This window comes from Hemitrygon akajei, chromosome 11, assembly GCF_048418815.1.
Source record: "Hemitrygon akajei chromosome 11, sHemAka1.3, whole genome shotgun sequence".
Taxonomy (NCBI): domain Eukaryota; kingdom Metazoa; phylum Chordata; class Chondrichthyes; order Myliobatiformes; family Dasyatidae; genus Hemitrygon; species Hemitrygon akajei.
This window is the reverse complement of record NC_133134.1, coordinates 150469160-150494115: the sequence shown is the minus strand read 5'-3', so window position 1 is coordinate 150494115 and position 24956 is coordinate 150469160. Positions and strand designations below refer to the sequence as shown.

Here is a 24956-nt window from a genome sequence, read left to right as displayed (position 1 = left end):
GTACATTTTGTTTTTATAAAAATGACCTGCATATATCCCAACCTTCAAAGGCAACTTGTGATGGAGCAATAAATGGGACCCTTTCTAGTGATAAGCTTGGTCCAAGGATTAACAAATTCAGGTCAACAGTCATTTAATCATGTAGGATTTCAGCATGACATACTTGAAAAACTTCATTATTAAGAAATCAATAAAGAATACGAGAAAATGTCATTTTCTGCTACGATTTATTGCAGAAAACAAATTAATATTACAAAACATGCACCATCAGAGACAGCCAATAGGAAAGCCAGCACTTTGAAGTGCAGTCAATTACTTGCAAATCTCAGAGGTGTCTCACATGAGCCAAAAAGTCAGTGCACTTAAAATAAAAACCACCTTCACCACTTCAAGAAAGGAAATTACAATCAAATTTTTTTAAAAATCTTGTGGCACATCTTCAGGCTTTAGAAATAGCTTTCATCTTCAGGTTTTCCTCAAGGGCTTCTATTGCTTCCCCGATCTAAAAGGAGAAAATCAAATTTATTTAGCAAATTAACTTGTTGATTCTTAACATACAATTGCCAGTTGCACAAGATTATTTTTCTCAACAGTGACTGAACTACTATTCTTCTACTGTTAAAGGTAGCAAATTATTTTGAGGCCTCCTCTTATTTTTCAACTCCAGGCACCTAGCTTTACTTACACTGATTCCAATCCTCAACTAACTTCTGATCTGAATGATTGTTTATTGCATGATGTCATACATAAACTATACATAGTGCACATCACACCTTGCAAAACATTCCTCCTTTGAGAACATCCTCATTAAAACATAGCTTTTTAATAATTAACACAACCGTAGGAATTTAGGCATGGCACAAACTAATACAAATGATTAGACAGCCACTTCCAAAGAAGCACTGAATTGCCCTGATTGTTTCAGTTAACAAGCCAGACACCACAACTCTTTTTCATAAAAGTCTTTAAGTTCTTTCAATATGCCAGTAGTCCAACAGTGATTGTCTTCACAAGACTTTAAGAGGAATTATAGTGCACACCTTTAGACACTGGTTTGTTATGAGACATGTCACATGACATGGATGATTTTGGTCTTTTCATGACCATGATAGTTCTCGACAAATTCTTCTAGTCTGCCCATCCTTTAAAACAGATTTTAAACTAGATTGCTCATTCAGTGAGAGAAGCAACTTTACAATATGATTACTGCAGAACGTGAAAGTGAGCTGAATCTGAAGTTGAGAACATAAGGAAAACAAGCGGTCGGAATGAGGCAGTGTCTGGTCAAATCAGGCATAGCTGCAAGTAAAGGTACTGCATTTGTCAGCAATTTCGCAACACAACTATTGTACTGATGCTTTCTCAGATGTTTCAACCAGTTTCCTTTGAGCATAATGAGTAGGGCAAGCTTTAATTTCAATCCAGAGTTCTGAGGATTTTTTTTTTTAAAATAAGAGCTTGGAAGTTAATTTGAAATTAAGATTCTCAAAGATTGTCTTTCAGTGACATTTCCCTGGATTTGACATCAGATGTTGCAAGTGCATGCAGAAGAATAATGCTCACCAAAGGACGAAACCACCCGCCCAAAAAATAGGGCAGTGTCAAGGTTGTATGGGATTCGATAACAGAAGTGATTCCAAGATACATGCAGGGGAAGAAAAGGATGTTCATAGATATTCTCCATGAAACAAGACACTGCCAGAATGTGGTGACTTGATGCAAACTGTCCTCTGCCAATCCACTTTCTACTTCTATTAAGATGTAAATAATGTGCATGTTCTTGTCAATGCTTGGTCTTATTTCTCAAGCTCACAGCAGCAGATCATTCTTTACACCAGTGTACACTGCAAGGACAACTATTCAGTTGCTGTCTAGGCAATGCTTCACATTGCTATCCATTCAGCCACAGCCAGCAGTCAGCCTCATTCTTTATGCAATGCCAAGTCATCTTAAACAAATACTCTCCATCCATCCTTTCAACACATGCCAGCATCCTTCAAGTCAAGTCACTTTTATTGTCATTTCGACTCTAACTGCTGGTATAGTACATAGTAAAAATGAGACACCGTTTTTCAGGACCATGGTGTTACATGACACAGTACAAAAACTAGACTGAACTACATAAAAAAAACATGGAGAAAGCTATACTAGACTACAGACCTACACAGAACTGCGTAAAGTGAACAAAAACAGTTCAGGCATTACAATAAATAATAAACAGGACAATAGGGCAAGGTGTCAGTCCAGGCTCTGGGTATTGAGGAGTCTGATAGCTTGGGGGAAGAAACTGTTACATAGTCTGGTCGTGAGAGCCTGAATGCTTCGGAGCCTTTTCCCAGATGACAGGAGGGAGAAGAGATTGTATGAGGGGTGCATGGGGTCCTTCATAATGCTGTTTCCTTTGCGGATGCAGTGCATAGTGTAAATGTCCGTGATGGCGGGAAGAGAGATCTGATGATGACCCTGATGATCATCTCAGCTGACCTCCTTGGTTACTATGATAGGGCAGCAAAGCCATGGAGAGAGTAGCTCTAGAGAGAAATACAATCTCTTTGATTACTGGACTGAGGAACACAACTAGTGACAGCTTGCCTTGCACACAAGCTTTCATGTGTCCTAAGGTAGTGCAGTAGAATACACAAGCTCCCTAGAAGATCTAGTCACCGATTCAAGATCCAACTCACTCTCACTCCAGACCTGAAAAATTCACATTTTCTTCTTTCCACAGATGCTGCCTGATCTGTTGAGTTTCAATTTAAGAGTCACAAGGTCACAGAAAAGTACAGCTCAGAAACAGGTCCTTCGGTCCATCTAGTCCATGCCACAACCATTTAAACTGCCTACTCCCTATCGACCTGCACAGGGACCACAGCTCTCCATACCCCTGCCATCCATGTAGACTTCTATTAAGATGTTGAAAATGAGCTTGCATGCACCACTTCACTGGCAGAGTGTTCCACACTTTCATGACTCTGAGTGAAGACTCCCCTCAAACTTTTCACCTTTCATCCTTAACCCATGACATCCAACTGTAGTCCCACCCAGCCTCAGTGTAACAAGCCTGTTTGTATTTACCCTATCTATACCCCTCAATTTCATACACCTTGAATCAATTCTCCCCTCAATCTTCTACCCTCCAAAGAACAAGGGCCTGAACTATTCAATCTTTCCTTACAACTCAGGTCCTCCAGTCTCAGCAACACCCTTGTAAATTTTCTCTGTACTCTTTCAACCTGATTTAGATCTTTCTGGTAGGTAAGTAACCAAAACTGAACACAATGCTCCAAGAAAGCCTCACCAACATCTTGCACAACTTCAACATAACATCCCATCTCCTGTACTCACCGACTGTACTTGCTGACTTACAAATCACATGAGAAAAGGCAGGCAATGAGAGCAGTGTAGAGCTGCTGAGGAAGCAGGAGATGCTCATAGTCTGTTAATCTGCATTTAAGGGCAACAGGAGGACCAGCACAATACAACAGGCCTTTATAATGATATATACCTAGAATATATAGAAGTACTGTACCTGCATGAAATACCATATACAGCAATCTAATAAGGTCATGCAGACCTTCATTAATAATTTACATACCAGTGAATGCCAACAAAGCAGATAGCATAATCAAAGACTCCACTCACTCATGACAATCATTCTCTCCTCTCCACCCTCCCATCAGACAGAACATGCAAAAGCCTGAAAGCACGTACTAGCAGGCAGGCTCAAGAACATCTGCTATCCCACTATTATCAGACTCTTGATTAGAAACATAGAAAACCTACAGCACAATACAGCCCTTTGGCCCACGATGCCATGCCAAACATGTACTTATTTTAGAAATTACCAAGAGTTATCCATTGCCCTCTATTTTTCTAATCTCCATGTACCCATCCAGGAGTCTCTTAAAAGACCCTAGTGTATCCGCCTCCACCACCGTCGCCAGCAGCCCATTCCACGCACTCATCACCCTCTGTGTAAAAAAAACACTTGCCTCTGACATCTCTTCTGTAGCTACTTCCAAGCACCTTAAAACTGTGCCCTCTTATGTCAGCCATTTCAGCCCTGGGATAAAGCCTCTGACTATCCACACGATCAATGCCTCTCATCACCTTATACACCTCTATCAGGTTCCCTCTCATCCTCCGTCACTTCAAGGAGAAAAGGCCAAGTTCACTCAACCTATTCTCATAGTGCATGCTCCCCAACCCAGGCAACATCCTTGTAAATCTCCTCTGCACCCTTTCTATAGTTTCCATATCCTTCCTGTTTTGAGGTGACCACAACTGAGCACAGTACTCCAAGTGGGGTCTGACCAGAGTCCTATAAATCTGTAACATTACCTCTCCTCTCCTAAACTCAATCCCATGACTGATGGAGAACAATGCACTGTACGCCTTCTTAACCACAGAGTCAACCTGCACAGCAGCTTTGAGTGTCCTATGGACTCGGACCCCAAGATCCCTCTGATCCTTCACACTGCCAAGAGTCTTACCATTAATACTATATTCTGCCATCATATTTGACCTACCAAATGAACTGCCTCACACTTATCTGGGTTGAACTCCATCTGCCACTCTCAGCCCTGTTTTGCATCCTATCGATGTCCCACTGTAACCTCTGACAGCCCTCCACACTATCCCCAACACCCCCAACCTTTATGTCATCAGCAAATTTACTAACCCATCCCTCCGCTTCCTCATCCAGGTTATTTATAAAAATCACGAAGAACAGATCCCTGAGGAATACCACTGATCCCCGACCTCCATGCAGAATATGACCCGTCTACAATCACTCTTTGTCTTCTGTGGGCAAGCCAATTTTGGATCTACAAAGCCATGTCCCCTTGGATCCCATGCCTCCTTACTTTCTCAATAAGCCCTGGATGGGCTATTCTTATCAAATGTTTTGCTGAAATCCATATACACTACATCTACTGCTCTTCCTCCATCAATGTGTTTAGTCACATCCTCAAAGAATTCAATCAGCACAACCTGCCCTTGACAAAGCCACGCTGACTATTCCTAATCATATTATGCCCTTCCAAATGTTCATAAATCCTGCCTCTCAGGATCTTCTCCATCAACTTACCAACCTCTGAAGTAAGACTCACTGGTCTATAATTTCCTGGGCTATTTCTACTCCCTTTCTTGAATAAGGGAACTATGTCCACAACCCTCCAATCCTCTCCTGTCCCCATTGATGATGCAAAGATCATCGCCAGAGGATCAGCAATCTCTTCCCTTGCCTCCCACAGTAGCCTGGGGTATATCCCGTCCGGTCCCGGTAACTTATCCAACTTGATGCTTTCCAAAAGCTCCAGCACATCCTCTTTCTTAATACCTATATGCATAAGCTTTTCAGTCCACTATAAGTCATCCCTACAATCACCAAGGTCCTTTTCCATAGTGAATACTGAAGCAAAGTATTCATTAAGTACCTCTGCTATCTCATCCGGTTCCATACACACTTTTCCACTATCCCAGTTGACTGGCCCTATTCTCTCTCTTCTTATCCTCTTGCTCTTCACATACTTGTAAAATGCCTTCTCATGGCCCCTTCTGGTTCTCCTAATTTCTTTCTTAAGCTCCTTCCTGCTAGCTTTATAATTTTCTAGATCTCTATCATTACCTAGCTTTTTGAAGCTTACGTAAGTTTTTCTTTCCTTCTTGACTAGATTTTCAACAGCCTTTGTACATCACTGTTCCTGTACCCTACCGTCTTTTCTGTCTCATTGGACCGTACCTATGCAGAATGTCACGCAAATATCTCCTGAACATTCTGCCATACATTTCCCTGAGAACATCTGTTCCCAATTCATACTTCCAAGTTCCTGTCTGATAGCTTCATATTTCCCATTACCCCAATTAAATGCTTTCCTAACTTGTCTGTTCCAATCCCTCTCCACTACTATGGTAAAAGAGATAGAATTATGATCACTATTTCCAAAATCCTCTCTGACCAGGTTCATTTCCCAAGAGCATATCAAGTACAGCCTCTCTTATTGTAGGCTTATCTACATATTGTGCCAGGAAGCCTTCCTGAACACACCCAACAAACTTCACCCCATCTAAATCCCTTGCTCTAGGAAGATGCCAATCAATATTTAGGAAATGAAAATCTCCCACCATGATAACCCTGTCATTATTACACCTTTCCAGAATCTGTCTCCCTATCTGCTCCTCGATGTCCTGATTACTATTGGAAGATCAATAAAAAACACCCAGAGTTATTGACTCCTTCCTGTTCCTAACTTCCACCCACAGAGGCTCAGTAGACAATTCCTCCATGACTTCCTCCTTTTCTGCAGCTGAGACACTATCTCTGATCAACAGTGCCACTTGATTCTTGTATGACAAGATGGACTTTTGGCATCAGAGTCTACCTCATTATGATCTTGCACTTTATCATTTACCTGCACTGCTCACTTCCAGTCGTTTTTACACTTATTCTACATTGTTACTGTTTTACCTTAGCTCAATGCGATGTATAATGACTTGTTTTTATAAACAGAATGCAAGGCAAGCTTTTCACTGTATCTTAGCACATGTGACTGTAATAAACCAATACCATTACAAGCCAAAATAAGGCCTAATCTTTGCTTTTCAACTCTCCTCCATTTGTAGTGTCTTCTGAAACTCCTCACTAACACGGATGATGGGTGGACCTTGAGAGGAATTTTGGTGAGGAATATGAAAGGCAGGATTCAGTATGAAGCAGTTCCACATCGGTTGCCCCTACTCGATTCAGTACCTATAAGCTGTGTCATGCCTTGTTGGCCAAAGTTGCAGGTGGAGTAGAATACTGAGATCCTCAAAGCTATCAAGTTGGGCCCATTTGTCCTCAATCATTATGTGCTTTTGCAAATAAATGTAACAGTACATTCTTTTTTAAAAACAAATATACCCCCATCCACAGTCCACCACCAACATAAAGTAGCAGTTTGTACCACTGCGGCATTTCACCGAGACTCCTTAAACAGCACTTTCCAAACCCACAATCTTTACCTGCGAGGAAACCAAGGGCAGATAAAGCATAAGGAACACCACCTTCTGGAAGTTGCCCTCCAAACCACACACCACCCAGACTTGGAAATATATTGCCATTCCTCGGCATCACTGGGTCAAAATCCTAAGCATTGTGCACAACACAAGAACTACAGTGGTTCAAGAAGGCAGCTCACCACCACCTCTGAGGACAACTAGGAATAGGCAATTAAAAAATACTTGGTTCAGTTTGTGAAGCGTACTCCCCTTCAAGGACTATATAAAAACCAAACTATTTGGAACTCGATTAGGACATTGAAAAACACAAGAACTCCAGAACATGCAATTTTTTTGCTGTAATAGTATTCACCCATGAAAAGAATGCTATTCATAGATCTCAGACATTTCAAAGCAATAAAAGTATGCTTAAGAGCAAGCACACAAGAAGAAAATTGGAAAAAACAAAGAATGCTGGAGGAACTCAATAGGTCAGGCAATATTCATGGAGGGAAATAAACATGTTTTGGGACAAGACCCTTCAACAAACTGGAAAGAAAGAAGGCAGAAGCCAGAATTAAAGGGTAGGAGGGAGGAGAATCAGGAGCTGGTAGGTGATAAAAGGGAAAGGGGAGAGAACTGGGAATGATGTGACAAGCTGGAAGCTGATAGAAGGAAGAGATATCAGGCTGAAGAAGATGGAATCCGATAGGACAGTAGACCATGGAATAAAGGGAAGGAGGTGGGGAAGCAAGGAGAGGAAGGTGTGGAGTGGTGCAGCACAAAGAGAAAGGATAAAGAAGCCAGAGGGATAAGGGAAAATGAGTGGCCACAGGGTTGGAAGACAAACAGGAGTGGTTACTGGAAAGTAATTGATGTAGATGCCGTCAGTTTGAAGACTACGAAGATGGAATATGAAGTGTTGTTCCTCTAACTGGTGTCTAGCCTCAACTTGGAAGTAATGGGGGCTATGGACAAACACGCCAAGTGTTGGAATGGAAAGTGGGATTAAAATAACTGGCCACTAGGAGATCCTGGCAAGTGAGGTGGTAGGTCAGGCAAAAAGGGTATCCTATCCCTTTTATGACTGGGGTAAACAGTGAGAGCAGATGTGGAGGAGATGCAGATGGGTCAGGTCTGCAATGATAGTAGTGGAGTGGAAAAAGTTTTTTTGGGGAAAAAAAGAGGACATCTCAGACACCCTGAAATGGGAAGCCTCATCATGAAAACATATGTGGTGGAGATGGAGGAACTGAAAGAAGGGATTAGCATCCTTGCAAGTGACGGTGTGGGAAGAGGTTTCGGTGGAATTCAGTAGTTTTGTAAAAGCTGACTCTGGAGACGAAGACAAAGAGACCAAGATAGTGGAGAGAGGTATCAAAAATGGATCAAATGAATTTGAAGGCAGGTTGGAAAGTGGAAGCAAAGTTGTTGGAATTGATGAGCTCAGCGTGGCTGCAGGTTTAGAGCATGGTTGTTTCATTGTTCCATAGACCCAACAAAAAGGCAGGCATAGCTGGTAGCCATGGGCACTCGTATAGGCTCATCTTTCATCTGCAAAAAGTGAGAAGAATCAAAGAGAAATTATTAAGGGTGAGCTATGGTTCTACCAGATGAAAGATGGTGATGGTGGGGTGGTGATGATGGGGAACTAGTTGGGTCTGTTATAAGAAAGCAGACAGCCTTGACGCTTTCCTGATGAGGGATAAAAATGTATAGGGATTGGACATCAATGGTGAAAATGAAGTGGTTAGGGCTGGGAAACTGGAAGTTGTGGAAATGGTGGACAGCATGCAAAGTATCAAGATTTAGGTGTGAAGAGATTGAACCAAGGGGAACAAAATGGAGATAAGATAAGAGGACAAGTTCAGTGGGGTAAGAGCAGGCAGAAACAATCGGCCTACCAGGGCACTTAGGTTCATGTTTCTTGGGCAGAAAATAGAAACAAGCATTGTGGGATTGGGGAACAAGGCAGGGGGCTAGAGAGTGGAGATCTCCAAGGTGATGGGGTCAGTGATGGTGCAGAAGAAAGTGGTCTGCTGCTTTGCAGCAGGGTTCTGGTTCAGGGGCAAGTAAAAGGTGTCTAAGAGCTGGCATCCAGCCTCAGCAAAGTAGAGGCCAGTACACCAAAACCACAACAGCACCACACTTGTCTGGAGATTTGTGCGGAGAGTTGAGAGCAATGTGTTCAGAGGTGCGGTGAAGGTAGAATGGGGTGAGGTTGGAATAAGGTGAGTGAAGTAGTGAAATTGAGACAGCGTTCTCATTGCTAGTTAAAGATAAAAAGATCCAGAGATGGCAGGCCACAGTAAAGTGCCCAAGCGGAGGAGGAGGGCTTAAGATAGGAGAAAATGTCATTAACTGGGGGTGGGGAATCCATTCCAATGAAGTAGGCCCAGAGATGGAGGCAATGAAAGAACAGCTCAGTGTCATGGTGGGCGCAGAACTTGTTGAGGTGCATGAAGGCAAGGGTGCTGCTGGGGACACAGTATTCCAATTCAGAGAGGCAGAGGTTGCAAGGGATAGTGTGGTGACATGTGAGGTCTCGACCTGGAGACAGGCTGTGGCCACGACCAGGAGCTGGATGAGCCAGGTTTAAATCAGGTTTAAGATTAAGATTTGAGAAAAATGAAAATATGGTAGTTGGAGGGAAGCATCCCAGTAAATGTTTCACTTATGTTAATACAATCTGAATTTAAATCGAACTGGTATTTTTATTTAAAAACTAAAGAGCCAAGATTAGTTAACATAGAAACATAGAAAAACTACAACACAATATAGGACCTTTGGTCCACAATGCTGTTCCGAACATGTACTTACTTTGGAAATTACCTAGGGTTACCCATAGCCCTCTATTTTTCTAAGCTCCATGTACCTAACCAGGAGTCTCTTAAAAGACCCTATCGTATCCGCCTCTACCACCATCGCCAGCAGCCCATTCCCCGCACTCTCCACCCTCTGTGTAAAAAAACTCACCCCTGACATCTTCCTTATACCTACTTCCAAGCACCTTAAAATTGTGCCTTCTCATGATAGCCATTTTGGCCCTGGGAAAAAGCATCTGACTATCCACACAATCAATGCCTATCATCTTATACACCTCTATCAGATCACCTCTCATCCTCTGTCACTCCAAGGATAAAAGGCTAAGTTCACACAACCTATTTTCATAAGGCATGCTACCCAATCCAGGCAACATCCCTGTAAATCTCCTCTGCACCCTTTCTGTAATTTCCACATCCTTCCTGTAGTGAGCTGACCAGAACTGAGCACAGTACTTCAAGTGGGGTAACTAAACAGTTACAGAGATTTAAAACCTTTTAATGGGATCACAATTACAAGGTAGTAAATATATGCTATTGTTTCACATATAAGCCAGTTTGTTTCAAATTAGTGGATTTACACTCAAATTAGATAAAATGCAACCTGATGCAACTTCAAAAGAAAACAAAAGACTAAATATTGAGCGTTTAAGTCACTTTGAGTTGCAGAATGAAATCTTTGCTTTTAAGTTTCCCATTTAAGGAAGTCAATGTTTTTTAAAAAAAGATGCAGAATCCATTTTTGCAATATTTTTGCACAAGAAATGGAATAATGAAACATGAAATTATTTATTCAACCAATTCGACAGGAATGCCAAAATGATTATAATAGCCACTTTTCCTGTATATTAATGTCCCATTGTAATATGAAAAAGTACGGAAAACACCAAAATAATCAAAAACATTTAATGATAAAATGTAGCATGCAACACAACATACAGACAATTTTTAATCAACTCTCGAGAAACATGCCCATTCAATGAAATCTGGATTAAGGTTAGAATAGTCATTCAAACAGGTCTACTCTATGATCTAATTTGCTATCAAGGTACTTGATAGGCACTTGCAACCTCTGGGATGCATACTAAATTCAGCTAAACTGCTTTCATTGTTTCCGATGATCATTATGCCCCTTTCTCACCTTGTTTCTTTAAGATGTTTTGGTGATGCTTAGTAGTTGTGCTCCTTATCATCTGAGCTGTATTAACCATCTGCCTATAATCTTTCGTCTTATACCTCAACTCGACAAACCCCAAATCCATACACCATAAAGCTCTACTTTGAAAACTGAACCCTACACTCTCCCACCAGTTCCAAGTGTAAATGACCCAATCATCAACTGGTTTCTCTTTCCACAGATGCTGCATGATTGGTTGAGCTTTCCAGCATTTCAATTTTCATTTCAGCACCGACAGTTTTTATTCGTTATCTGTAATCATCACCCGTCTTCATAATCACCATTGTGAACCACCAATCCTTATAGCATCACATACAAGATGGTGGATGAACTGAGCAGGTTAGGCAATGTAAATACAATTAATGTTGCGGACTGAGACCCTTCTTCAGAACTGGAAAGAAAGGAAGTTGTCAGAATAAAAAGGTGAGGTGAAGGGAATTAGGGTAACTGGACAGTGACAGGTGAAATCAGGTGGATGGGAAAGGGGCTGGAGGAGAAGAAAGGGCAACGGGGGGGGGGGGGGAATAGGCAGGTGATGAGAAGAGGTAAGAGGCCAGAGTGGGGAAGAAGAGAGAAGGGGGAGGGGAAATACCAGAAGGAGAAATTGATGTTCATGCCATCAGGTTGAAGGATACCTGGATGGAATATGTGTATCTATTCCACCCTTTGATTGGCCTCATTGTGGCAAAAGAAGAGGCCACGAACCGGTATGTCGGAATGGGTAGGAGGATAGGAATTAAAATGGTTGGTCAGTTATCTTCTTTGCTTTCCAGTTCTTGATCAAATTTATACATTTTACAGCGTGCATTTTCTATATATAATGTTGATTGAAATAAATATATAATGTCACATGCCACACAACATTATATACTTCGATCTGGCTCTGGTTTACTCTCTGGCTCTTATTTAATTCATCAGTCCACATGCATCTTGGACATTAACTTTTAAGATAACAACTTCTTCAAACTCTGCAGAAAGTGCAGGGAATGGTAAAGCTCTTGAGCTAGCAGGAGTACAATGGACTCTTATGTGTTCAAAGCTTCTAATTTTCAACAATACACATTCATCTTTTATGACGAAGGACCCTGAGATATTTAAATATGGAAAGCATTATGTTGAAATATACACTCAGTGGCCACTTTATTAGGTACCAGAGCTGAAGTCAATGTGGTCTTCTGCTGCCCATCCACTTCACGGTTCTACATCTTGTGCATTTAGTGATGCTCTTCTGCACCCCACTGTTGTACTGTGTGGTTATTTCAGTTACTGCTGCCTTCCTGTCAACTTGAACCAGTCTGGCCATTCTCCTCTGACCTTTCTCATTCAAGGCATTTTTGTCCACAGAACTGCCGCCCACTGGATGCTTTTTTGTTTTTTTTTGCACCATTCTCTGTAAACTCTAGAGACTGTTGTCCATGAAAATCCCAGGTGATCAGCAGTTTCTGATGTCTGCATGCGTTTATGCATTGAGTTGCTGCCACATGATTGGTTGATTAGATATTTGAATTAACAATCAGATGTATCTAATAAAGTGGCCACTGAACACATGTTGAAATAGTCTTGTTAAGTTGTTGGTTGATATTAAGAGTCCAGATCAATAAAATAAATTCTATTTTTAATAAGTATTGAATATCAAAATAAGAGTTAAATGGCAGAAAATGTACATTTGATCAAGATCACATTAAATGAAAGTCTGGATGCACCCAACAGCCACAACTTTCACTTTGACAATGAAAAAGTAATACAACTTTACCATTAACTTCAAATACACATCTTTTGCCATGCATAGCAGAAACGAAAAACACTCAGCAAGTCACATGCTCATCAGAAAATTTAATTTTCTACATACACAGCTGATGCATTTAAAACCCTTACTTGGGTTAAGTTGATTAGAAACCCTTCTACCGAAGAGTTCTATATTTTGCCAATCTACTGCTTTGTTCTGCTGCAATCCTGGCAAAGGAGAGAGGAATATAGATTTAGAAAAGGCAAAAGATCTTTCGAGCAGAGGAATACGATGTTAAAGCTCACAGAATTAAACTCCTCACTGAAGTGCCACTGATGGCATATTGAGAGTTTTTAACTCTACATAGAAAGAGTCAAACCACCGAAGTTTGCATGAACTAAATATTTGGAAATTTGCTTTTGACTATTTTCTGCTGTGAAGACTTTCTCAGCTTCCCCTCCCCCGGCACATTAGTTACAATACATGAAAAAAATTAAAGATACTGCTTTAATTAAATGTAAATCTGTTACAAATATTTTATTACATCATATTTAAAAGCAAAATGTGAATTCCAGACCCAAATATTTTCTTTCGAAGGTACTGACTGTCTGCAGTCATTAATGATCTCCGAATATAGTTGTAGTTTGGACTTCATATTTCTCCAAAATGTTGGCCAATGATGCTCAAGATGCTCATCAGTCTACAGTTCCCTTGGCTTTCTAGCTACCTCACCCAAGGAATGTTTAAAGAGTGGTTGTTGTAAGACATTCTACCAGTTCTGGGGAGAAGGTGTGGTTCAGAAATCACAGCAAGCCCCATTCTGCTCTTTTCATATATGCCTACTTCCAACAGGATAGCATTTAAAACTACAGCAAAATAAAACCTCACTTCTTCCCCCAATTCAATGACACTGCATAAACTGCAATGAATAACTAGAGCACTGACTTGATTATTAGGCGATGATTTCTTTTCTAATAGTGTTCTACAACAACATTCTTTTGTTGAATAAACTAACAGCTGAAGCTTATTGGAACTTTTTGGGACCTAAAGCACTGTCTAACATGATAAATGGATTTCTGCCCTGTTTTGAAAGACTACACACTTTAAAATAGATTTTCTCCCATGGCTAAAAAGGTCCTCAGAGAGTACACAGGTAGCCTAATTCCAAATGAACCATCTTCAAACGAATTACTAAAATTATATATCCAACAGGAATTCATCAACATGATATAATCAGTCATCTGTAAAGCACCCTGCAGCATAAACAAACATTTACTTCAGTTGCACTGCTTGGATTGGAAGGAAAATGAAGTGCAGGATAAATGCAGAAGACAAAGTTACACCAGCAAACATTGCAAAAAAAAGTAAAGTTATAAGATGCACCAAGCCTTCACAAATCACTCATGATTGACAACATTAATTTATGAAGATTAAGATACTGTAGAAAGAACTGAGATTTACCAGATTGATATTGGTAACAAGAGACTTCTGTCCTGTGAATCGACTATAAAAGGTGTGACTATTATCCTTAACAAGTAATATTTCAAAAGTGTTCGAAATTAATAGGGGCTTTGACAGAATGACCAGAAGATCTGTTTACCACAAGTAGTAAACCCTATAACTGGAAGACCAGTAAGCATAACTGGAAGGAGAAATGTATCAAAAATACATTTGGATAGGTACATGGATGGGAGGGATATGGAGGTCTATAGTCCAGGTGCAGGTCAATGGGACTAGGAAGATTAATAGGTCATCATTGACTTGATGGGCCCAAGGGCCTGTTTCTGTACTGTACTTTTTTTTAATGACTCTGTATCATGTTTTAGATATTAATGTGCTTTTCAATGAGTGGTGGTGAGTTTCAAAACTGCCACATAAAGATTGAAGTCCTGAACTTAATCACTGGTAGAGCTCAGCCAGTTCTCAGTCCTGGTCCACTCTGCCAGTGAAGCAGGAACATGTTGCAATTCCTCAGCATTCAGACTGAACAGTCTGTCTGCAGACAGTGGGGATTGTCAGGCTGTTTTGAAGAGGGGGAAATTGACAGCAATTTTTAAAATACAAGAGTTGCCTGCAAGGTTATACTTAAATAGTTTTAAAAAATGTTTCTGAATGTTAGACATTGAAACACTTTGACACCTTTGATAGATAAAGCCTGTTTGGGCCATTGCCTGCTTAAATTCTCCACAGGTGGATTTGTGCAAAATTATTCTGACTCAACTTCACCTCATTATGCTGTTGCAGACCTGCTGTCACTAAGGACCAGACTGCTCGAATTCCAGACCTAATCATCATGTGCCATGTCATATGATGTGGGTGATCATGGTCTTGACCATGATTGCTCTTGGCAAATTTTTCTACCGAAGTTGTTTATCATTGCTTTCTTTTGGGCAGTGTCTTTACAAGATGGGTGACTCCAGCCATTATCAATACTCTTCAGAGATTGTCTACCTGGCCCCAATGGCTGCATAACCAGGAGTTGTGATATCCACCACATGATCCCATGGCTTCATGGGACCCTGACTGGGGAGAGGCTGGGCTGAGCAGGTGTTGCACCTTGCTCAAGGATGACCTGTAAGGTAGCAGAGGGAAGGAGTGCCTTACACCTCCTTTGGTACAGACACATCTCCACCTTGCTACCTTGTAGGTCAGTGAATCTAGATTTCTGAATCAAGGTTAAGTGAGGGAATGATGAACCTGTAGCAGTGAAACTGCATCCTGCAGAACTTCTGCCTTCCAGCTCCAGTGATCAGGGTGCATTCCTGCCTTTGAATTTTGCCTATGAGACTTTTTACTCTCTGTATGAGTGGTTTTACGTAATGTTTCGGATGCCACTCCAACTCTGATGAAGCAAGAATTGGCGTGCATGCGTGTGTACGTGCAAGCAAAATTGAATCTGGGTGTCATCGATGGTAACGTGAGGAGAATAAATTTACATGTATGATTGGTGTTTTTTTTTCAGTAGTTGATACAGACTCGGGCAGAAAGGCTACTGTTTCTGTGACAATGAAGCACTTACAATCAGCAAGCCCCACCAAGAAAAGTTACAATCTGGAAAACAGGCAGAAGGAAATTCAATAGCAACTTCCAAAGTGACAGGAGAGGAACAGAGGCAAGCATAGATGAGAGGTTGTAGATGGATAGGGCATTGAACCTGCCATTACAGACGTGCACATCGAAATAGCCTCCTTTTGTGCTATTTGGTTGGTCAAACACCCAAACTCCAAGAAGTTAGACTACACATTGTCACCTTGACTCATATGGAATAAGGTGGGTGGTAGTGTGATCCTTTGTGCTAATTTTAGGGTAATGTTGATATCACAGCTTGCAATAGTGAGTTGTCTATTGACTGCTCATCTTTAGAGAACAGGTAGTTAACTCTGGTTGGCTATGATTGAGAGCATGGCAACACTGTCAAGGGTTGCAAGTGGACAACATAATCTTCAAGACGGTAAGTAACATTTCAGGATTATATACTTTGATGATAAATGCATCTTTGATTTTGTTAAAAGGGAGGCAGAGAAACAGACAAAGCAAATTTGACAAATAAATACTAAAGGATGAACAATGTTCTGTGCATCATAAATAAATGCCCAAATTAATTACTAATCCATGTATTAAGATTTTGAGATATACTTTCCCTCTGTCAGAATCATCAGAGGGTTGTAAAACCATTATTGAAGATTCAAAGCAAACACACTGGAAATATTTTTGAAACTACTAAAGCATAGCAATCTCATTATTCCTAGGTGCTTTTGCAAGTACAGATGTGATTAATGAAGATACATTCAAATACAGTGTTCATTGCTTATGAGCAATGAACATTGTATTTGAGTTTCTATTCAAGTCACATTCATGGATTAGGTAGACAAAATACAAGACATTATTGTACAGTTTCCAACACATGCTTAAGCTTAATAACAAATGACAAGCCTTTCAAACTGAAGCACCTTGCCATTGACAGGACCCCAAAAAATGAATTACTTTTTGACCGAGCCAAGCTTCCAATGTGAGACACTGGCTTCCCACACGAATGCTGCTTCTATGACACAGAATTCCTTTCTATTTATCTCTTGCTTCTGATCACCAAAATATTAACTGTGTTGATAATTAAAAATATATCAACTCTGTTGAAAATACCTTCAATGCCATACCATTCCCACCTGTCCTGTCCCTTACAACTTGTACTCTCAATTACAGGGACCTCCTCTCTGTGGCCCATTGGAAAACCCTCTTCAACTCACACCCCCAAAAAGAAAACAATGTTTTCTGGGCACCATGCTTACAATTCTATTTCTTCCTTGAGAGACCTTCTGCAAATTTCACAATGCTTCCAATGACACTCCCTGAACTTTAGTATGGTGGCCACCCATTTCAATTTGACTTCTCATTCTAACATGTTTGCCCATGGTCTATTTTACTGCCACAATGAGGCCAAGCTCAGGTTGGAGGAGCAACACCTCGTGTTCCACCTGGGTAGCCTTCAACCTGACAATGTCAACATCGATTTCTTTATCTTCCAGTAATTTCTCCCCACTCCCTCCTTTTCTATTCCCCATTTTGGTTTCCCTCTCACCTCTTCTGTTCTCCTCACTTACCAATACCGTTCTCTGATTCCCATCCTCTTCCTCTTTTTTCTGTCGTCCACCATTCTCTCCTTCTACAGCGTCTTGCCCTTGCACCCTCCCCCCAATCTGGTCTAACCTGTTATCTGCCAGATTGTATTCCTTTCCCTCCCAACCTATTCTGGGTCCTTCCCCTTTTCTTTCCTATCCTGCCCAAAAACATCAACGATTTATTCTCATCAACAAATGCTGCCTGAATGGGTTCCTCCAGCATTTTTTGTATGTCGCTCAAGATTTCCAGCATCTATAGAATTTCTTAAGTCATTGTTGATTTTAGACTTAGTGTATTTCTGAAGAGCTTTGGTTTAATTAAATTAATATTTATAAAAAGATGAGACGCTTTCAAATTCAAGTAGTATGGATTAACCTAACTGAAGCATTTTACTCTAACTATACTCAGTAAAGTTCTAAACAATGAGTTAACCATAGCACAATACCATTATCCAGGGCTCTGAACTGTACCTTTAAGGGAACATTTGGCTAGTAGTTTTGAAAACAGAAACCAAGCTGCACTTGCATGATCACTGTTGAAATGTCACTTGAAATACCATAAAAGGCATAAAAACCCATTTCATTTGGTTGTGTGAGCACAGAAATGATTGACCAAAGGTAAACCATTATGTGAACAACTTTTAAAAATGTGTCAGTTTGGGGGAAAGAAGGCTAATTATCAAGGAAACCTAACATAAGACCATAATTGCTGAAACCAATGACTGCGTAAGTGGCCACTATGACAAGCAAAAAAGAAAACTTAAAAATACAAGTTACACTTAATACAGAGAATAGTTGAAACTATATACTAATGTACCGATTTCCAAAGCTGATTACATTAAAGTGATATGTCAAATATTTAAGTGCCATTTATTTGAATGTACTATGTGGAGTATACTATGTACTGAACACCTGAGCTTTATGCAGGGAAACATGTTCTTCACTTTGTCTCAGTTCTATAATGATTAAAAAAATCTTACCAAATGTCAATATCTGAAAATAAATTCAGCATGCGCCATCTTCAAGTGCATTTTTAAATATACAGTGGATTCTGGTTAACTGGGACACATACGGAACAGTACATTTTGGCCCAATTCAGCAACTGACCCAATAAGCTGAAGTTTCATGGAAATAGTTAAAAGTAATGAAATTGCTTCATTCTCACTCCTGGCCATTTCAAGCATCATGCCTGGATGCTTGAAACTGTAGTGAGCAAAATGATCCTGACTCATCTTACTGCTTATTTCTTGCCATATATTAGTGACAGAAACAAAAACACTGAATTTTGAAAACTCACAACTAACACTATTTAAAATCTGTTTATTCAAAGCAGAGTGTAGTGTCTAACAGCATGTGATTAATGCTAGTTAGAAACTGCTCAGCAACAGTCTCCTGCCCAATTAAGTGGCATAGTGTCCAAAATAAATGAAGGGAATCCCGTCAATTTTCTCAATTCAATTTTGTTCTTTTAAGAGTTGTACCATATAACAGGATGCCCCAATTAAGTGATGGCCTAATTAACCAGAATCCACTGTATCTCTAACTTCTCAATAATTATCATACAAATCAAAGGTATGTTGAGCAGCTGTAAAATTCTAATTCCATGTATAGAGATGTCCATCCCAACAGACAAAAAAGGGTTTCTCCAACAATTTACCAAGTGTGATTCGATGCAATATTTGAAAGTTACATTCAGTAGATGCTGGGCGAGTTAAAAAGCATTTACTTTGGTTAGGAATGCCACTACCACACAATATAATATTTCCTTTCTTTGTAATCATAGTCAATTAATTATAAGTCAAAACAAAAACTAGTGACATATTTTGTCATTAGAATTTCTTTCCTCTTAATTTGTACAGTGGCTATAATAATTGTTAACATTTTGCATTAGACTCTCAGCAGAAGAAATGACACTTTCATCTCAAAGGTAAGAGTTCCAGAACAGATGAAAGTAAATGAACAATGAATTTAATCCTATAAAATTTTCACCACTGGATACCTACACTATAAGAGATAGAAACACATGTAAATATATTCAGAGCCTCAAACAATAATGGCAAATAGCTTTAAAGCAAATGTTTTTTTACAATTTCTATTTTAAAATTAATGAATTAGCATTACAGAATTAGACGTTGACTGTGTTTAATTACTGCAACCGAGCCATAACCCAGACAGCACAAAAGTATCCACATTTAAATGATGAACTTTTAAGGTCAATTTCAAATATGCCTGTTTTTCTGTCTTTAGAGCTCTATTTCAGACAGGCAAATTTTTTTTTTTTTTTTGAAAGTAAACCCTGGTTTTGTGACAGCACTGCTGTTTTTGGTGCCTCATTCCTTCTCTTCCAGCCAATCTCCTCCAATATATGGATAATATGGTTGTTCAAGCTAAAATGGCTGTAGATATTTCTTGCAACCCAGAGTGACTGTTGGGTCCCAAACCATAAATGTTGCCTGACCTCCTGCACATTGTGGATACTGCTGGGTCATCCTTTTTTTTTGCTTGCCTCACATATTGGGTCACTCATTTTCAAGCTCCCATAAAACCTAGAATTGTCTTTATATAGATGCTGTTGATCCAATTTTTATCGTGGAGATAGTGCTGCATTTAAAAACAGTATTTTAGGAAGAAGGACCAGAAGCACTCAACTTTAACCTTTTGATGATTGGTAGGAATGTTCTGCACATGACAAACCTAATGTGCTTTAAACACATTGAAGCTGTTTAATAATTGGAACTTTCTCTTGGTAAGAAAAACACAAAATGCTTGTTTTCAGATTACAAATGGCCTACTTTTGGCAATTATAACATTCTTAAGATAAAATCAATTTGACGTACAAAATTACAACTATGCAATTACCCAAATTCTATGTTTTTAATTACTGTTAAATAATTAGGAGGCAACTCCAAGCACAATGGAATCCCTGCCGCCTGGTTTTATCAGCCATAACCTTTAAATCAGGAGCATTATCTCGTTTCTATTGTGTTAGAAGCTCCATAAATTTAGGCTAAGAAGAGTTAAGAACTAGATATTCAAAGAACTGGATTGGCTGCAGTGACAAAATAAACAAACATTTGGAACCATCAAAAATTCAGTTACAAAGGTGCATAGCACAGATGAGCAAAATGAGAATTTCTTACCGTTTCACAGCCTTTTGAGCTAACATTCTGTTCCCAGCAAAGAAAGTGATGCTGCCAAGCACAGCAAGATACTGCAAAGTCTGGAACATATTCAGTTGAGTCCAGTATACATACATCAGTCCCAACATACCTGGAATTAAGCAGTACAAGGAGAAGCATTAGACTGGCTAAAGATGGTAGTCCTACATGGATAAACTACTAGACCACAAGACCATAAAGACACAGGAGAACTGGGCCATTCAGTCCACTGGGTCTGCTCTGCCATGGCTGATTTACTATCCCCCTCAATCCCATTCTCCTGCCTTCTTCCCAAAGTTTGATGCACTGACTAATCAAAAACCTATCAACCTCCACTTTAAATATACCCAATGACTTGGTCACCACAGCCATTTATAGCAATGAATTCCACAGATTCACCATCCTCTGGTTAAAGAAACTCTTCCTCATCTCTGTTATAAATGGACGTCCCTCCATTCTGAGGCCATGTCCTCTGGTCCTGGCCTCCCCCACTATAGAATACATCCTCTCCACCTAGGTCTTTCAATATTTGATAGGTTTCAAAGGGATCCACACACCACTCTTCTAAACTCCAGTGAGTACAGGCCCAGAACCATCAACTGCATGTCTTACGTTAACCCTTTCATTCCTGGCATCATTACCGTGAACCTCCTTGGGACCCTCTTCAATGCCACAAACATCTATTAAGCCCAAACTGTTTATAATACTCTAAGTGCGATCTGACCAATGCCTTATAAAGCCTCAGCATTACATCCTTGCTTTCATTTTCTAGTCCTCTCGAAATGAATGCTAACATTGCATATGCCTTCCTTACCACCGATTAACCTTTAGGGAATCTTGTACTTAAGTCCCTTTGCATCTCAAATTTTTGAATTTTCTCCCCATTTAGAAAACAGTCTACACCTTTTTTCCTTCTACCAAAGTGCATTATATTCCATCTGCCACTTCTTTGCCCATTCTCCTGATCTGTTGAAGTCCTTCTGCAAAAATCCCTGTTTCCTCAACACTACCTGCCTCTCCATCTAACTTTGCATTGTCTGCAAACTTGGCAACAAAGTCATCATTTCCATCATCCAATCATTGACCTATGACGTGAACAAAACCAGTCCCAACACCAACCCCTATGGAACACCACTAAGACATTGGCAGTCAACCAGAAAAGGCCACCATTATTCCCACACTTTGCCTCCAGCCAGACAGCCAATCTTCTATCCATGCCTTCTGAGGCAAACAACATCCACTGACTCTCCTTTGTCTATTTTTGTTTATTTCCACCAAGAATTCCAACAGACTTAAGGAAACCATGCTGGCTTTGGCTTATTTTATCATGTCTCCAAGTACCCCAAAACCTCATCCTTGATTATGCACTCGAACATCCTCCCAAACACTGAGGTCAAGATTAACTGGCCTATAATTTCTTCCATAGAAAACATAAAAAAACTTAGTAAACCTACAGCACAATACAGGCCTTTCGGCCCATGATGCTGTGCCAAACATGCACTTTCCTTTTGCCTTCCTCCCTTCTTAAAGAGTGGAATGATATTTGCAATTTTCCAGTCCTCCGGAATCATTCCAGAATCTAGTGATTCTTGAAAGGTCACTACTAATGCCTCCACAATCTCTTCAGCTACCTCTTTCAGAAACCTGGTCCAGATGACTTAACTGCTTTTGGACCTTTCAGCATCCCAACCACCTCCTTAGTAAATGCACCTACATGCACTTCCCTAGACACTTCTGAATTTTTTGCATATTGCTAATGTCTTTCACAGTGAAGACTGATGCAAAATACTTAAGTTTGTCTCTCCAGCGTCATTTTCCAGTGATCTGATATCAACTCCTGCTCCTCTTTTCCTCTTTGTATATCCGAAAAAACTTTTGGTATCCTGTTTAATGACTGGCTGGTTTACTGTCACATTTCATCTTTTCTTTATGGAAGTGTTTCACAATTTTCAAACTTCCCACTAACTTTTGCTATATTATATGCCCTCTCTTTTGCTTTTATGCTATCGTTGACTTCCTTTGTCAGCCTATCCTCCCTACAGAATACTTCTTCATCCTTGGGATGTATCTATTCTGCACCTTCAAAATTGCTCCCAGAAATTCCAGCCATTGCTGTTCTGCTGCCATCCCTGCTAATGCTGCCTTCCAATCAACCTTGACCAGCTCCTCTCTCATGCCTCTGTAATTGCCTTTACTCCACTATAATAGATACATCTGACTTTATCTTCGCTCCTTCACTGCAAAGTGAAATCAAAATTTGATCACTGCCTCTTAAGGGTTCCTTTACCTTAAGCTCCCTAATCAAATCTAGTTAATTACATAACACCCAATCCAGAATTGTCTTTCCCTAAGTGAGCTTAACCACAAGCTGCTTTAAAAAGCTTCTAATTGCTATTGTACAATTCCCTTTCTTGGGATCCAGCACCAACCTGATTTTCCCAATCTACCTGCATAATGATATCCCCCATGATTTTCCTTAGTTAACCAAACATAGATCTGCAAGTATCAAATAGAGTTCCATAATTTTGATTCATTCCTTTGGTTGCTGGATATTATGTACAATTTAAGCTGGGTCATGTAACCAAAATGGATAACACCAATAAGTAAAAACAAATAAAGTTGTGAAAATGGTAGAGCAGAAAACTATTCAAAACTAAGTGACTGACGCATCGGAACACTACATTGTATTTAATAACTGAGTTTTAGAATAAGTTTCTTTGCATACTGTACAAAAAAGTTGTGCTTTGCAAAAATTGTCATGACTGATGCAATTTTTATCTGAATTATTATTGTCATAGTCGAAATGAACTTTTTTTTAGAAAACAAATCGCAATTAAAATAGTTTCTAGAAAGCACTTTGACTAAATTTGCAGGAACACAATGGTTAAGTTCAGAAATACTGTAAACTAAAATAGCAAGCCATGGGTATGACACAGGGTACAAAGGAAAAGATAATATTTTTAACACTGCAAATAGGGGTGACAAGACCAAATAACTAGTTTAATAATATTTATGATTTTTAAGTAAATGCTCAATCATGTACTGAATTTAAATGCAATATATAATAATATTTAAAAATTATTAGTTTCTCAAGAAGTGATAACTTACCAGCATGACCCAAATGGAAGATAATAGTACTTGGTGAAAAGGTAAAATTAGAGATGTTGACACCCAATTTGATCCACTGGAAGAGAAAACAATTTTAAAGAAACAAACCTAAAATGGGTATTTCTATAAAACACAAGGTCACCATTTAAAGATTTACATTACATCTTTTTGTAAGCATAATATTCCTTTAACAGGATCATTCTAACTTAAGAAATGAATAAAAGGGCAAGGAAAGTCCATGAAACTCATCTGTTCACCAACCCCAAACTCAATCAATGCCAACATCAAAGTGAGATTTAAAAATAACTGAGGGAGATTTCTCCAGACTCCCAATGTTGCAAGACAATTAAACTGAAGCTCACTCTTAACGTGGACAATCTATTTAGATAAATAGCACTAGAAAGAAGTGCTATCAATAGCATCAAAATGACAACCTAATCATTAAGACAGCTGGACCTTTTGGACTCTTTCACTAAACTGTAATTGACATTTTTGTAGAACTCAGTAAATAATTCAATACTACTCTCTTGTAGCATTAATGATGTCATTTGAGCATTTCGAAGATCCATTAGGACAACATTTTAAAGACTTGTCAGTGCAGATTAATGGCTGGCAGTCATTTCATTGCTACTTCAATTTAATTCTGGTGTCAATCTTTGTTCATGATCTTTGACCGCATCATCTCAGAAAAATACTTCGCAGTGCATGATTTGTTTAAAAATTACACTCACATTACATTACCAAGTCCTACCTGATTTCAATACATTAGTCACAATTGTAGCACGACACACAAAAATAACCTAAGATCTAAACACTTGTCCTTTCACTGATTTATCTACAGCACTTTGGGTTTAGAGTTTCCTTTTTCTATCAACTGTATATGCAATCATTTTAACCTCTTTATTCTATGCCTCAGAAGAGCAGTTCACGAAACCCCATTATTAACCAGCTTTCATGCTGTTCAATTTGAAGTGCTCTCCCTATTCTCTGCATTGAGAAATGTGAAATTACGACAATTAGTCGAATCTGTAAAATTCCCAACTACACCAGCCATTTAATATGCACCTTAGTTTCCCCAATTGAAAATCTATGTATAAAGTAGGCAGTAAAACAAAAGGTACAAACAGAACAGCCAGTAAGTTATTGTACAGCATTCATGTTCCAATAAGAAAACCTTTGACAGTCATCAGTCATTCTTTTACCATTTTGATGGAGTATATATCAAGATATTGAAAACTGCATATACCCTACTCTACCACATATCACACTGAAAAGAATAATATACAATACATCATGGTTGTTCAACAAATGGCTTTTGGAAGACAACTTTAATGGTCATGACGTTTAGATAATAAAAAACCCAATTTT

General features: G+C 39.4%; 1 protein-coding gene across 2 annotated transcripts in view; it reads right to left on the bottom strand.

Moving 5' to 3' along the window:
• Positions 1–210: 210 nt before the first annotated feature.
• rpn2 (ribophorin II) overlaps positions 211–24956 on the bottom strand; it is a 62675-nt gene continuing 37929 nt past the window's right edge. Inside the window, exons 15-18 of one of the 2 annotated variants that reach the window (XM_073061915.1) lie at positions 23589–23664; positions 20463–20592; positions 12856–12933; positions 211–502 (exon numbers count right to left, since the gene is read on the bottom strand). In XM_073061915.1, coding sequence (XP_072918016.1) covers positions 12882–12933; positions 20463–20592; positions 23589–23664 — 258 coding nt within the window. In that variant the 3' untranslated portion in view covers positions 211–502; positions 12856–12881. The remainder of the gene's footprint in view (positions 503–12855; positions 12934–20462; positions 20593–23588; positions 23665–24956) is intronic. The other variant, XM_073061916.1, reaches the window with a different exon arrangement.